Genomic DNA, 17,726 nt, shown 5'->3' on the forward strand with positions numbered 1-17,726 from the left:
AGCCGGATCCGCCCATCCTACCAAACAGCCTGTCCTGTTATCTACTGTCCTGTCTCCTACCAAACAGCCTATACTGTTATCTACTGTCCTGTCTCCTACCAAACAGCCTACCCTGTTATCTACTGTCCTGTATCCTACCAAACAGCCTACCCTGTTATCTACTGTCCTGTCTCCCACCAAACAGCCTATACTGTTATCTACTGTCCTGTCTCCTACCAAACAGCCTACCCTGTTATCTACTGTCCTGTCTCCTACCAAACAGCCTATCCTGTTATCTACTGTCCTGTCTCCTACCAAACAGCATATCCTGTTATCTACTGTCCTGTCTCCTACCAAACAGCCTACCCTGCTATCTACTGTCCTGTCTCCTACCAAACAGCCTACCCTGCTATCTACTGTCCTGTCTCCTACCAAACAGCCTACCCTGCTATCTACTGTCCTGTCTCCTACCAAACAGCCTATCCTGTTATATACTGTCCTGTCTCCTACCAAACAGCCTGTCCTGTTATCTACTTTCCTGTCTCCTACCAAACAGCCTACCCTGCTATCTACTGTCCTGTCTCCTACCAAACAGCCTACCCTGCTATCTACTGTCCTGTCTCCTACCAAACAGCCTATCCTGTTATATACTGTCCTGTCTCCTACCAAACAGCCTGTCCTGTTATCTAGTGTCCTGTCTCCTACCAAACAGCCTGTACTGCTATCTACTGTACCCTGTCTCCTACCACACAGCCTGTCCTGTTTCCTACCAAACAGCCTACCCTGCTATCTACTGTCCTGTCTCCTACCAAACAGCCTATACTGTTATCTACTGTCCTGTCTCCTACCAAACAGCCTACCCTGCTATCTACTGTCCCCTGCCCGTCTCCTACCAAACAGCCTATCCTGCTATCTACTGTCCTGTCTCCTACCACACAGCCGGTCGTCCTGTTTCCTACCAAACAGCCTACCCTGCTATCTACTGTCCTGTCTCCTACCAAACAGCCTATACTGTTATCTACTGTCCTGTCTCCTACCAAACAGCCTACCCTGCTATCTACTGTCCTGTCTCCTACCAAACAGCCTACCCTGCTATCTACTGTACCCTGTCTCCTACCAAACAGCATTTACTGCTATCCAAGTTATCGTTACTCAGTGTGTATAGAGCCAAGTTATCGTTACTCAGTCTGTATAGAGCCAAGTTATCGTTCCTCATTGTGTATAGAGCCAAGTTATCGTTCCTCATGGTGTATAGAGCCAAGTTATCGTTCCTCATGGTGTATAGAGCCAAGTTATCATTACTCAGTGTGTATAGAGCCAAGTTATCGTTCCTCATTGTGTAAAGAGCCAAGTTATCATTACTCTGTGTGTATAGAGCCAAGTTATCATTACTCAGTGTGTATAGAGCCAAGTTATCGTTACTCAGTGTGTATAGAGCCAAGTTATGGTTACTCAGTGTGTATAGAGCCAAGTTATGGTTACTCAGTGTGTATAGAGCCAAGTTATCGTTACTCATTGTGTATAGAGCCAAGTTAGTTAGTCATTGTGTATAGAGCCAAGTTATCGTTCCTTATTGTGTATAGAACCAAGTTATCGTTACTCATGGTGTATAGAGCCAAGTTATCGTTCCTTATTGTGTATAGAGCCAAGTTATCGTTCCTTATTGTGTTCTATATTATTCTTCTATTATTTCTCTCTGCATTGTTGGGACGGGCCTGTAAAAATTTCACTGTTAGTCTAGACCTGTTGTTTAAGAAGCATGTGACAAATAACATTAGATTTGATCTAAAATAGCACCCTATTCCCTCTATAGTCCACTATTTTAGACCAGAGCCTCATGGCACCCTATTCCCTCTATAGTCCACTACTTTAGACCAGAGCCTCATGGCACCCTATTCCCTCTATAGTCCACTACTTTAGACCAGAGCCTCATGGCACCCTATTCCCTCTATAGTCCACTACTTTAGACCAGAGCCTCATGGCACCCTATTCCCTCTATAGTCCACTACTTTAGACCAGAGCCTCATGGCACCCTATTCCCTCTATAGTCCACTACTTTAGACCAGAGCCTCATGGCACCCTATTCCCTCTATAGTCCACTACTTTAGACCAGAGCCTCATGGCACCCTATTCCCTCTATAGTCCACTACTTTAGACCAGAGCCTCATGGCACCCTATTCCCTCTATAGTCCACTACTTTAGACCAGAGCCTCATGGCACCCTATTCCCTCTATAGTCCACTACTTTAGACCAGAGCCTCATGGCACCCTATTCCCTCTATAGTCCACTACTTTAGACCAGAGCCTCATGGCACCCTATTCCCTCTATAGTCCACTACTTTAGACCAGAGCCTCATGGCACCCTATTCCCTCTATAGTCCACTACTTTAGACCAGAGCCTCATGGCACCCTATTCCCTCTATAGTCCACTACTTTAGACCAGAGCCTCATGGCACCCTATTCCCTCTATAGTCCACTACTTTAGACCAGAGCCTCATGGCACCCTATTCCCTCTATAGTCCACTACTTTAGACCAGAGCCTCATGGCACCCTATTCCCTCTATAGTCCACTACTTTAGACCAGAGCCTCATGGCACCCTATTCCCTCTATAGTCCACTACTTTAGACCAGAGCCTCATGGCACCCTATTCCCTCTATAGTCCACTACTTTAGACCAGAGCCTCATGGCACCCTATTCCCTCTATAGTCCACTACTTTAGACCAGAGCCTCATGGCACCCTATTCCCTCTATAGTCCACTACTTTAGACCAGAGCCTCATGGCACCCTATTCCCTCTATAGTCCACTACTTTAGACCAGAGCCTCATGGCACCCTATTCCCTCTATAGTCCACTACTTTAGACCAGAGCCTCATAGCACCCTATTCCCTCTATAGTCCACTACTTTAGACCAGAGCCTCATGGCACCCTATTCCCTCTATAGTCCACTACTTTAGACCAGAGCCTCATGGCACCCTATTCCCTCTATAGTCCACTACTTTAGACCAGAGCCTCATGGCACCCTATTCCCTCTATAGTCCACTACTTTAGACCAGAGCCTCATGGCACCCTATTCCCTCTATAGTCCACTACTTTAGACCAGAGCCTCATGGCACCCTATTCCCTCTATAGTCCACTACTTTAGACCAGAGCCTCATGGCACCCTATTCCCTCTATAGTCCACTACTTTAGACCAGAGCCTCATGGCACCCTATTCCCTCTATAGTCCACTACTTTAGACCAGAGCCTCATGGCACCCTATTCCCTCTATAGTCCACTACTTTAGACTAGAGCCTCATGGCACCCTATTCCCTCTATAGTCCACTACTTTAGACCAGAGCCTCATGGCACCCTATTCCCTCTATAGTCCACTACTTTAGACCAGAGCCTCATGGCACCCTATTCCCTCTATAGTCCACTACTTTAGACCAGAGCCTCATGGCACCCTATTCCCTCTATAGTCCACTACTTTAGACCAGAGCCTCATGGCACCCTATTCCCTCTATAGTCCACTACTTTAGACCAGAGCCTCATGGCACCCTATTCCCTCTATAGTCCACTACTTTAGACCAGAGCCTCATGGCACCCTATTCCCTCTATAGTCCACTACTTTAGACCAGAGCCTCATGGCACCCTATTCCCTCTATAGTCCACTACTTTAGACCAGAGCCTCATGGCACCCTATTCCCTCTATAGTCCACTACTTTAGACCAGAGCCTCATGGCACCCTATTCCCTCTATAGTCCACTACTTTAGACCAGAGCCTCATGGCACCCTATTCCCTCTATAGTCCACTACTTTAGACCAGAGCCTCATGGCACCCTATTCCCTCTATAGTCCACTACTTTAGACCAGCTCCCTTAGGATGCCATTTCAGTCGCAGCCTGTCCCATTCATCACCCCTCACAATCACCCAGGTATGTCTGTCCCATCCATCACCCCTCACAATCACCCAGGTATGTCTGTCCCATCCATCACCCCTCACAATCACCCAGGTATGTCTGTCCCATCCATCACCCCTCACAATCACCCAGGTATGTCTGTCCCATCCATCACCCCTCACAATCACCCAGGTATGTCTGTCCCATCCATCACACCTCACAATCACCCAGGTAGGTCTGTCCCATCCATCACCCCTCACAATCACCCAGGTATGTCTGTCCCATCCATCACCCCTCACAATCACCCAGGTATGTCTGTCCCATCCATCACCCCTCACAATCACCCAGGTATGTCTGTCCCATCCATCACCCCTCACAATCACCCAGGTATGTCTGTCCCATCCATCACCTGAGAACCACCACACCTCACAATCACCCAGGTATGTCTGTCCCACCCACCACCTGAGAACCACCACACCTCACAATCACCCAGGTAGGTCTGTCCCACCCACCACCTGAGAACCACCACACCTCACAATCACCCAGGTAGGTCTGTCCCATCCATCACCTGAGAACCACCACACCTCACAATCAGCCAGGTAGGTCTGTCCCACCCACCACCTGAGAACCACCACACCTCACAATCACCCAGGTATGTCTGTCCCATCCATCACCTGAGAACCACCACACCTCACACTCAGCCAGGTATGTCTGTCCCATCCATCACCTGAGAACCACCACACCTCACAATCAGCCAGGTATGTGTGGATCAGCCCATACAGTGAGTCCATACACCGTTGGCATAGTTACTGCTTCAGTATGGATGGAGTTGAAGGGGACAATCAGCAGCCTTTTCCTCATCTTGTAGGTTTTTTTTTACACTTTGATTGAGCTAACGGACTGAAGACGGGGAGCAGGTATAGGGAACTGTTGGGATGTTTATCTCAGTGTTACAGGCGAGAGAGAAGAGCTAACGGACTGGAGAAGGGGAGCAGGTATAGGGAACCGTTGGGATGTTTGTCTCAGTGTTACAGGCGAGAGAGAAGAGCTAACGGACTGAAGAAGGGGAGCAGGTATAGGGAACAGTTGGGCTGTTTGTCTCAGTGTTACAGGCGAGAGAGAAGAGCTAACGGACTGAAGAAGTGAAACCTTCTCTGAGCTGAAATGAGCAGCACGTGTTCTCAGGGTGCAGAACCAGGTTACGCTGATAACGTTCAGACCCACCAACCCACCCAACACACACCCACCCACCCACCCACCCACCCAACACACACACACCCACCCACCACACACACCCAACAGACACCCACCCACCCAACACACACACACCCACCCACCACACACCCACCCACCCACCACGCAGACACCCACCCACCCAACAGACACCCACCCACCCAACACACACCCACCCACCACACACACACCCAACAGACACCCACCCACCCAACACACAGAGACACGCCAGGTCATGAGAATCCAGCCACCTCTCAGGAAGTCATGTACCCAATCATCTAATGAAACATTATCCTTCCTCAGCATATTTTATGCGCCAACGATTGTATGAATGTATGTATGCATGTATATCACTGGCAAACTGATTTCACAGACATGTGGGGCCCTCTACTGTCCATAAGGACAAGGTGATTGTATGTATGTATAGTGTATCACTGGCAGACATGTGGGGCCCTCTACTGTCCATAAGGACAAGGTGATTGTATGTATGTATAGTGTATCACTGGCAGACATGTGGGGCCCTCTACTGTCCATAAGGACAAGGTGATTGTATGTATGTATAGTGTATCACTGGCAGACATGTGGGGCCCTCTACTGTCCATAAGGACAAGGTGATTGTATGTATGTATAGTGTATCACTGGCAGACATGTGGGGCCCTCTACTGTCCATAAGGACAAGGTGATTGTATGTATGCATAGTGTATCACTGGCAGACATGTGGGGCCCTCTACTGTCCATAAGGACAAGGTGATTGTATGTATGTATAGTGTATCACTGGCAGACATGTGGGGCCCTCTACTGTCCATAAGGACAAGGTGATTGTATGTATGTATAGTGTATCACTGGCAGACATGTGGGGCCCTCTACTGTCCATAAGGACAAGGTGATTGTATGTATGTATAGTGTATCACTGGCAGACATGTGGGGCCCTCTACTGTCCATAAGGACAAGGTGATTGTATGTATGCATAGTGTATCACTGGCAGACATGTGGGGCCCTCTACTGTCCATAAGGACAAGGTGATTGTATGTATGTATAGTGTATCACTGGCAGACATGTGGGGCCCTCTACTGTCCATAAGGACAAGGTGATTGTATGTATGTATAGTGTATCACTGGCAGACATGTGGGGCCCTCTACTGTCCATAAGGACAAGGTTCTACTCAGATACAATATGCAGGAAAATAACTGACAAACTGAAGAAGGTTGGAGCGAAGTAGAAGGTGCTCAACCAACGTCAGACGAGATGCAACCAGCAATCCTATTGGCTGTCGAGGTGCAACCAGCAATCCTATTGGCTGTCGAGGTGCAACCAGCAATCCTATTGGCTGTCGAGGTGCAACAAGCTATCCTATTGGCCGTCAGCTGAAGGCAAATGCATCTGGATTCTAACTTATGAGCGAGTCTGAAGAAAACGAGTAGTCCACAACGCGATTGATTAAATTAAAACATTTTTAATGAGTAAAAATCTGTTCAATATTTGACATGTAAAACAGCTGCATCTTCTCTATACCTGAATTAACGTTACATAGAAAGACATTTTTAGCGATTCTTGTAAAAATAGATTAATTTAACAAAAAGTAACAAAAACAAAAACACACATTCTCTACGGATAAATCACTTGGTGCTCCTTGGAAAACAACCAAAAACCAGGCTTCAGAAGACAGCTTCTCACTACTAAACTCACCTAGGGTATATGTCCCAAATGGTACCCTATTAGCTAGACTAGCACTGCATAGAGAATAGGGTGCCATTTGAGACGTATTTCTAGTGTTCAGCGGCCCATTGGGCTTATTCCATTTCTTGTCGTTCCATGTCACCGACTGCCCATTTGACATGTATTTGCGTCTCTCTGTGACGAGGCTGGTCGCTCCTCTCTGACCTCACTGGGTAGAACCTTCTCCCGGACCACTAGCCCTTATGGATTCTAGAGTTGGCATTATGATTGGACATTCTAGAGTGTTACACACATTCTAAAGTCCGAAGCTTAGAGACGTCATCAACAACACTCTGTATTCTCTGTGGTATCATCTCCTTTCTTTCCCGTGTCTCTCTGGTCCCAGAGGACATCCTACGGTACATGGTTATAAAGCTGATGTGTCTATGTCGTGTTCCCTCCTTCCACTAGGAGAGCATTATGAAGCTGTGATTCCTCTGGTCTCCCTCCTCCTCTACTCCCGCCATCTGTCAGGGCCCCCCGTAGTACCTCCTCTTTCTTCTAGGGGGGGGGGGGGGGGGGGGGGGGGGGGGGGTGTCAAGAGGCTGTGATTCATCAGCTGTTTCCCTTCTACCAGCATTACTTGGCATGACATGCCCCTTCATCAAGAGGCCATATAACTCCTCCTCCTCCTCCTCCTCTGTCTCCTCCATGTCTCCTCCCCTGTCTCCCTGGCTCCCAGTAAAACCCTCAGCAGGGTATTCTCCTACCCTGTCAAGAGGCCATATAACTCCTCTCCTCCCCTGTCTCCTCCTCCTCCTCCCCTGTCTCCTCCTCCTCCTCCCCTGTCTCCTCCTCTTCGTTCTCCTCCTCCCCTCTCTCTGTCTCCCTGGCTCTCAGAGCCCCCAGTAAAACCCTCAGCAGGGTATTCTCCTCCCCTGTCAAGAGGCCATATAACTCCTCTCCTCCCCTGTCTCCTCCTCCTCCTCCCCTGTCTCCTCCTCCTCCTCCCCTGTCTCCTCCTCTTCGTTCTCCTCCTCCCCTCTCTCTGTCTCCCTGGCTCTCAGAGCTCCCAGTAAAACCCTCAGCAGCGTATTCTCAGTAAGAAGGTTCTCCGATGCGTCCGCTAGTTCCTGTAGTCTCCTGACCGCCTCCCCTAACTGGCGACTCTTCTCCTTGTGCTGCTCCACTAGGCTCAGCCTCTCACGCTGCAGCTCGCCATTCTGGGACTGCAGCAGTGCATTGTGGGTCTCCAGGGCCACGGCGTGGAAGGATAACCGCCGGTTGTCTCGCCACAGCTGGGCCAGTTGGTTGGAGAGGCGCTGGCGTGCACGATGTAATGTCTGGACTTCTCCTTGTAGAGCGCGGAACTCCGCCTTGAGGAGAACGTGAGGGTGAGGGTCGGATCCGTCTGCTTTCATTGGCTGGTGGGCGGAGTCGGAGTGCTTCAGGATGAAGCGTAATAGGGTGGGGAGAGTGATGGGCGTGTCCTCCGGGAACTTGACGGACAGGTGTTTCCTAAGAGACGAAGAGAGTCAGGAAGTAACATTAGACTAGTTAGTGTAACTAAATGAGGCATGAGAGGCTGTGGAAAATCTTTCATATTAGTGAATCATAGACAACAGGTCTTGTTTAGTACACAGAGAACAGTCTATTCAATATCAGGTCTTGTTTAGTACACAGAGAACAGTATATTCAATATCAGGTCTTGTTTAGTACACAGAGAACAGTCTATTCAATATCAGGTCTTGTTTAGTACACAGAGAACAGTCTATTCAACAACAGTCTAAGCAGGTCATGTACATACAGGTGTGTGTTCTGTCTTACCTGTGTCTGGGGAAGAGGAGGACAGGTATGTGTTCTGTCTTACCTGTGTCTGAGGAAGAGGAAGACAGGTGTGTGTTCTGTCTTACCTGTGTCTGGGGAAGAGGAGGACAGGTATGTGTTCTGTCTTACCTGTGTCTGAGGAAGACAGGTATGTGTTCTGTCTTACCTGTGTCTGAGGAAGAGGAGGACAGGTATGTGTTCTGTCTTACCTGTGTCTGAGGAAGACAGGTATGTGTTCTGTCTTACCTGTGCCTGAGGAAGAGGAGAACAGGTATGTGTTCTGTCTTACCTGTGTCTGGGGAAGAGGAGGACAGGTGTGTGTTCTGTCTTACCTGTGTCTGGGGAAGAGGAGGACAGAGGGGAAGTGATCCACCATGAACTCCCACGGCAGGTCGTTGCGCGCCACGTTCACCCTACACACAGAGACAGTATGACGTCACATCCTGTTACTACAGGAAGTTTAACTGTAAACAGTTGAATATCAATGGAATGTAAAAGAGCTAAATAAAATTCAACCCAATTTAGCACTACGTCACAAAATAGAAACAACCCCCCCAGTCAGCCAGCCAGTCAGCCAGCCAGCCAGTCAGCGAGCCAGCCAGCCAGCCAGTCAGCGAGCCAGCCAGCCAACCAGTCAGCGAGCCAGCCAGCCAACCAGGCAGCGAGCCAGCCAGCCAACCAGGCAGCGAGCCAGCCAGTCAGCGAGCCAGCCAGCCAACAAGTCAGCGAGCCAGCCAGCCAACGAGCCAGCCAGCCAACCAGGCAGCGAGCCAGTCAGTCAGCCAACCAGTCAGCGAGCCAGTCAGTCAGCCAACCAGTCAGCGAGCCAGCCAGCCAGTCAGTCAGCCAGCCAACCAGTCAGTGAGCCAGCCAGCCAACCAGCCAGCGAGCCTGTCAGTCAGCCAACCAGCCAGCGAGCCAGTCAGTCAGTCAGTCAAGTCAGCCACCCAAGCTGCCAGCCTGTCAGCCCTACCTGGCGATGGTGACGGTGCTGTTTCCACGGAACATTCTAGCCAGCTGGATGATGACGTGGTTCAGAACGGAGCAGTAACCACACCACTGACTGTAGTAGAACAGCACCACATCCTGGAGAACACAACACGTTTTATAGCCACACCACTGACTGTAGTAGAACAGCACCACATCCTGGAGAACACAACACGTTTTATAGCCACACCACTGACTGTAGTAGAACAGCACCACATCCTGGAGAACACAACACGTTTTATAGCCACACCACTGACTGTAGTAGAACAGCACCACATCCTGGAGAACACAACACGTTTTATAGCCACACCACTGACTGTAGTAGAACAGCACCACATCCTGGAGAACACAACACGTTTTATAGCCACACCACTGACTGTAGTAGAACAGCACCACATCCTGGAGAACACAACACGTTTTATAGCCACACCACTGACTGTAGTAGAACAGCACCACATCCTGGAGAACACAACACGTTTTATAGCCACACCACTGACTGTAGTAGAACAGCACCACATCCTGGAGAACACAACACGTTTTATAGCCACACCACTGACTGTAGTAGAACAGCACCACATCCTGGAGAACACAACACGTTTTATAGCCACACCACTGACTGTAGTAGAACAGCACCACATCCTGGAGAACACAACACGTTTTATAGCCACACCACTGACTGTAGTAGAACAGCACCACATCCTGGAGAACACAACACGTTTTATAGCCACACCACTGACTGTAGTAGAACAGCACCACATCCTGGAGAACACAACACGTTTTATAGCCACACCACTGACTGTAGTAGAACAGCACCACATCCTGGAGAACACAACACGTTTTATAGCCACACCACTGACTGTAGTAGAACAGCACCACATCCTGGAGAACACAACACGTTTTATAGCCACACCACTGACTGTAGTAGAACAGCACCACATCCTGGAGAACACAACACGTTTTATAGCCACACCACTGACTGTAGTAGAACAGCACCACATCCTGGAGAACACAACACGTTTTATAGCCACACCACTGACTGTAGTAGAACAGCACCACATCCTGGAGAACACAACACGTTTTATAGCCACACCACTGACTGTAGTAGAACAGCACCACATCCTGGAGAACACAACACGTTGTATAGCCACACCACTGACTGTAGTAGAACAGCACCACATCCTGGAGAACACAACACGTTTTATAGCCACACCACTGACTGTAGTAGAACAGCACCACATCCTGGAGAACACAACACATTAAAGACGTTTTATAGCCACACCACTGACTGTAGTAGAACAGCACCACATCCTGGAGAACACAACACATTAAAGACGTTTTATAGCCACACCACTGACTGTAGTAGAACAGCACCACATCCTGGAGAACACAACACAACACATTAAAGACGTTTTATAGCCACACCACTGACTGTAGTAGAACAGCACCACATCCTGGAGAACACAACACATTAAAGACGTTTTATAGCCACACCACTGACTGTAGTAGAACAGCACCACATCCTGGAGAACACAACACATTAAAGACGTTTTATAGCCACACCACTGACTGTAGTAGAACAGCACCACATCCTGGAGAACACAACACGTTTTATAGCCACACCACTGACTGTAGTAGAACAGCACCACATCCTGGAGAACACAACACATTAAAGACGTTTTATAGCCACACCACTGACTGTAGTAGAACAGCACCACATCCTGGAGAACACAACACATTAAAGACGTTTTATAGCCACACCACTGACTGTAGTAGAACAGCACCACATCCTGGAGAACACAACACGTTTTATAGCCACACCACTGACTGTAGTAGAACAGCACCACATCCTGGAGAACACAACACGTTTTATAGCCACACCACTGACTGTAGTAGAACAGCACCACATCCTGGAGAACACAACACGTTTTATAGCCACACCACTGACTGTAGTAGAACAGCACCACATCCTGGAGAACACAACACGTTTTATAGCCACACCACTGACTGTAGTAGAACAGCACCACATCCTGGAGAACACAACACGTTTTATAGCCACACCACTGACTGTAGTAGAACAGCACCACATCCTGGAGAACACAACACGTTTTATAGCCACACCACTGACTGTAGTAGAACAGCACCACATCCTGGAGAACACAACACGTTTTATAGCCACACCACTGACTGTAGTAGAACAGCACCACATCCTGGAGAACACAACACGTTTTATAGCCACACCACTGACTGTAGTAGAACAGCACCACATCCTGGAGAACACAACACGTTTTATAGCCACACCACTGACTGTAGTAGAACAGCACCACATCCTGGAGAACACAACACGTTTTATAGCCACACCACTGACTGTAGTAGAACAGCACCACATCCTGGAGAACACAACACGTTTTATAGCCACACCACTGACTGTAGTAGAACAGCACCACATCCTGGAGAACACAACACGTTTTATAGCCACACCACTGACTGTAGTAGAACAGCACCACATCCTGGAGAACACAACACGTTTTATAGCCACACCACTGACTGTAGTAGAACAGCACCACATCCTGGAGAACACAACACGTTTTATAGCCACACCACTGACTGTAGTAGAACAGCACCACATCCTGGAGAACACAACACGTTTTATAGCCACACCACTGACTGTAGTAGAACAGCACCACATCCTGGAGAACACAACACGTTTTATAGCCACACCACTGACTGTAGTAGAACAGCACCACATCCTGGAGAACACAACACGTTTTATAGCCACACCACTGACTGTAGTAGAACAGCACCACATCCTGGAGAACACAACACGTTTTATAGCCACACCACTGACTGTAGTAGAACAGCACCACATCCTGGAGAACACAACACGTTTTATAGCCACACCACTGACTGTAGTAGAACAGCACCACATCCTGGAGAACACAACACGTTTTATAGCCACACCACTGACTGTAGTAGAACAGCACCACATCCTGGAGAACACAACACGTTTTATAGCCACACCACTGACTGTAGTAGAACAGCACCACATCCTGGAGAACACAACACGTTTTATAGCCACACCACTGACTGTAGTAGAACAGCACCACATCCTGGAGAACACAACACGTTTTATAGCCACACCACTGACTGTAGTAGAACAGCACCACGTCCTGGAGAACACAACACGTTTTATAGCCACACCACTGACTGTAGTAGAACAGCACCACATCCTGGAGAACACAACACGTTTTATAGCCACACCACTGACTGTAGTAGAACAGCACCACATCCTGGAGAACACAACACGTTTTATAGCCACACCACTGACTGTAGTAGAACAGCACCACATCCTGGAGAACACAACACGTTTTATAGCCACACCACTGACTGTAGTAGAACAGCACCACATCCTGGAGAACACAACACGTTTTATAGCCACACCACTGACTGTAGTAGAACAGCACCACATCCTGGAGAACACAACACGTTTTATAGCCACACCACTGACTGTAGTAGAACAGCACCACATCCTGGAGAACACAACACGTTTTATAGCCACACCACTGACTGTAGTAGAACAGCACCACATCCTGGAGAACACAACACGTTTTATAGCCACACCACTGACTGTAGTAGAACAGCACCACATCCTGGAGAACACAACACGTTTTATAGCCACACCACTGACTGTAGTAGAACAGCACCACATCCTGGAGAACACAACACGTTTTATAGCCACACCACTGACTGTAGTAGAACAGCACCACATCCTGGAGAACACAACACGTTTTATAGCCACACCACTGACTGTAGTAGAACAGCACCACATCCTGGAGAACACAACACGTTTTATAGCCACACCACTGACTGTAGTAGAACAGAACCACATCCTGGAGAACACAACACGTTTTATAGCCACACCACTGACTGTAGTAGAACAGCACCACATCCTGGAGAACACAACACGTTTTATAGCCACACCACTGACTGTAGTAGAACAGCACCACATCCTGGAGAACACAACACGTTTTATAGCCACACCACTGACTGTAGTAGAACAGCACCACATCCTGGAGAACACAACACGTTTTATAGCCACACCACTGACTGTAGTAGAACAGCACCACATCCTGGAGAACACAACACGTTTTATAGCCACACCACTGACTGTAGTAGAACAGCACCACATCCTGGAGAACACAACACGTTTTATAGCCACACCACTGACTGTAGTAGAACAGCACCACATCCTGGAGAACACAACACGTTTTATAGCCACACCACTGACTGTAGTAGAACAGCACCACATCCTGGAGAACACAACACGTTTTATAGCCACACCACTGACTGTAGTAGAACAGCACCACATCCTGGAGAACACAACACGTTTTATAGCCACACCACTGACTGTAGTAGAACAGCACCACATCCTGGAGAACACAACACGTTTTATAGCCACACCACTGACTGTAGTAGAACAGCACCACATCCTGGAGAACACAACACGTTTTATAGCCACACCACTGACTGTAGTAGAACAGCACCACATCCTGGAGAACACAACACGTTTTATAGCCACACCACTGACTGTAGTAGAACAGCACCACATCCTGGAGAACACAACACGTTTTATAGCCACACCACTGACTGTAGTAGAACAGCACCACATCCTGGAGAACACAACACGTTTTATAGCCACACCACTGACTGTAGTAGAACAGCACCACATCCTGGAGAACACAACACGTTTTATAGCCACACCACTGACTGTAGTAGAACAGCACCACATCCTGGAGAACACAACACGTTTTATAGCCACACCACTGACTGTAGTAGAACAGCACCACATCCTGGAGAACACAACACGTTTTATAGCCACACCACTGACTGTAGTAGAACAGCACCACATCCTGGAGAACACAACACGTTTTATAGCCACACCACTGACTGTAGTAGAACAGCACCACATCCTGGAGAACACAACACGTTTTATAGCCACACCACTGACTGTAGTAGAACAGCACCACATCCTGGAGAACACAACACGTTTTATAGCCACACCACTGACTGTAGTAGAACAGCACCACATCCTGGAGAACACAACACATTAAAGACGTTTTATAGCCACACCACTGACTGTAGTAGAACAGCACCACATCCTGGAGAACACAACACATTAAAGACGTTTTATAGCCACACCACTGACTGTAGTAGAACAGCACCACATCCTGGAGAACACAACACATTAAAGACGTTTTATAGCCACACCACTGACTGTAGTAGAACAGCACCACATCCTGGAGAACACAACACATTAAAGACGTTTTATAGCCACACCACTGACTGTAGTAGAACAGCACCACATCCTGGAGAACACAACACGTTTTATAGCCACACCACTGACTGTAGTAGAACAGCACCACATCCTGGAGAACACAACACATTAAAGACGTTTTATAGCCACACCACTGACTGTAGTAGAACAGCACCACATCCTGGAGAACACAACACATTAAAGACGTTTTATAGCCACACCACTGACTGTAGTAGAACAGCACCACATCCTGGAGAACACAACACGTTTTATAGCCACACCACTGACTGTAGTAGAACAGCACCACATCCTGGAGAACACAACACGTTTTATAGCCACACCACTGACTGTAGTAGAACAGCACCACATCCTGGAGAACACAACACGTTTTATAGCCACACCACTGACTGTAGTAGAACAGCACCACATCCTGGAGAACACAACACGTTTTATAGCCACACCACTGACTGTAGTAGAACAGCACCACATCCTGGAGAACACAACACGTTTTATAGCCACACCACTGACTGTAGTAGAACAGCACCACATCCTGGAGAACACAACACGTTTTATAGCCACACCACTGACTGTAGTAGAACAGCACCACATCCTGGAGAACACAACACGTTTTATAGCCACACCACTGACTGTAGTAGAACAGCACCACATCCTGGAGAACACAACACGTTTTATAGCCACACCACTGACTGTAGTAGAACAGCACCACATCCTGGAGAACACAACACGTTTTATAGCCACACCACTGACTGTAGTAGAACAGCACCACATCCTGGAGAACACAACACGTTTTATAGCCACACCACTGACTGTAGTAGAACAGCACCACATCCTGGAGAACACAACACGTTTTATAGCCACACCACTGACTGTAGTAGAACAGCACCACATCCTGGAGAACACAACACGTTTTATAGCCACACCACTGACTGTAGTAGAACAGCACCACATCCTGGAGAACACAACACGTTTTATAGCCACACCACTGACTGTAGTAGAACAGCACCACATCCTGGAGAACACAACACATTAAAGACGTTTTATAGCCACACCACTGACTGTAGTAGAACAGCACCACATCCTGGAGAACACAACACATTAAAGACGTTTTATAGCCACACCACTGACTGTAGTAGAACAGCACCACATCCTGGAGAACACAACACATTAAAGACGTTTTATAGCCACACCACTGACTGTAGTAGAACAGCACCACATCCTGGAGAACACAACACGTTTTATAGCCACACCACTGACTGTAGTAGAACAGCACCACATCCTGGAGAACACAACACGTTTTATAGCCACACCACTGACTGTAGTAGAACAGCACCACATCCTGGAGAACACAACACGTTTTATAGCCACACCACTGACTGTAGTAGAACAGCACCACATCCTGGAGAACACAACACGTTTTATAGCCACACCACTGACTGTAGTAGAACAGCACCACATCCTGGAGAACACAACACGTTTTATAGCCACACCACTGACTGTAGTAGAACAGCACCACATCCTGGAGAACACAACACGTTTTATAGCCACACCACTGACTGTAGTAGAACAGCACCACATCCTGGAGAACACAACACGTTTTATAGCCACACCACTGACTGTAGTAGAACAGCACCACATCCTGGAGAACACAACACGTTTTATAGCCACACCACTGACTGTAGTAGAACAGCACCACATCCTGGAGAACACAACACGTTTTATAGCCACACCACTGACTGTAGTAGAACAGCACCACATCCTGGAGAACACAACACGTTTTATAGCCACACCACTGACTGTAGTAGAACAGCACCACATCCTGGAGAACACAACACGTTTTATAGCCACACCACTGACTGTAGTAGAACAGCACCACATCCTGGAGAACACAACACGTTTTATAGCCACACCACTGACTGTAGTAGAACAGCACCACATCCTGGAGAACACAACACGTTTTATAGCCACACCACTGACTGTAGTAGAACAGCACCACATCCTGGAGAACACAACACGTTTTATAGCCACACCACTGACTGTAGTAGAACAGCACCACATCCTGGAGAACACAACACGTTTTATAGCCACACCACTGACTGTAGTAGAACAGCACCACATCCTGGAGAACACAACACGTTTTATAGCCACACCACTGACTGTAGTAGAACAGCACCACATCCTGGAGAACACAACACATTAAAGACGTTTTATAGCCACACCACTGACTGTAGTAGAACAGCACCACATCCTGGAGAACACAACACATTAAAGACGTTTTATAGCCACACCACTGACTGTAGTAGAACAGCACCACATCCTGGAGAACACAACACAACACATTAAAGACGTTTTATAGCCACACCACTGACTGTAGTAGAACAGCACCACATCCTGGAGAACACAACACATTAAAGACGTTTTATAGCCACACCACTGACTGTAGTAGAACAGCACCACATCCTGGAGAACACAACACGTTTTATAGCCACACCACTGACTGTAGTAGAACAGCACCACATCCTGGAGAACACAACACCGTTTTATAGCCACACCACTGACTGTAGTAGACGTTTTATAGCCACACATGACTGTAGTAGAACAGCAACACTGGAGAACACAACACGTTTTATAGCCACACCACTGACTGTAGTAGAACAGCACCACATCCTGGAGAACACAACACGTTTTATAGCCACACCACTGACTGTAGTAGAACAGCACCACATCCTGGAGAACACAACACGTTTTATAGCCACACCACTGACTGTAGTAGAACAGCACCACATCCTGGAGAACACAACACGTTTTATAGCCACACCACTGACTGTAGTAGAACA

At 47.9% G+C, this 17,726-nt stretch overlaps 1 protein-coding gene across 2 annotated transcripts in view; it reads right to left on the reverse strand.

Annotated features, from left to right (window-relative positions):
- Nucleotides 1–6,523: 6,523 nt before the first annotated feature.
- The window catches only part of LOC139370013 (thioredoxin domain containing 11), a 42,457-nt gene continuing 31,254 nt past the window's right edge, over nt 6,524–17,726 (reverse strand). Inside the window, exons 10-13 of one of the 2 annotated variants that reach the window (XM_071109298.1) lie at nt 9,547–9,659; nt 8,906–8,986; nt 7,705–8,264; nt 7,521–7,627 (exon numbers count right to left, since the gene is read on the reverse strand). In XM_071109298.1, coding sequence (XP_070965399.1) covers nt 7,521–7,627; nt 7,705–8,264; nt 8,906–8,986; nt 9,547–9,659 — 861 coding nt within the window. Of the gene's footprint in view, nt 8,265–8,905; nt 8,987–9,546; nt 9,660–17,726 lie in introns of both variants that reach the window. The other variant, XM_071109297.1, reaches the window with a different exon arrangement.

The sequence above is a fragment of the Oncorhynchus clarkii genome, chromosome 17 (assembly GCF_045791955.1).
Source record: "Oncorhynchus clarkii lewisi isolate Uvic-CL-2024 chromosome 17, UVic_Ocla_1.0, whole genome shotgun sequence".
In the NCBI taxonomy this organism is placed as follows: domain Eukaryota; kingdom Metazoa; phylum Chordata; class Actinopteri; order Salmoniformes; family Salmonidae; genus Oncorhynchus; species Oncorhynchus clarkii.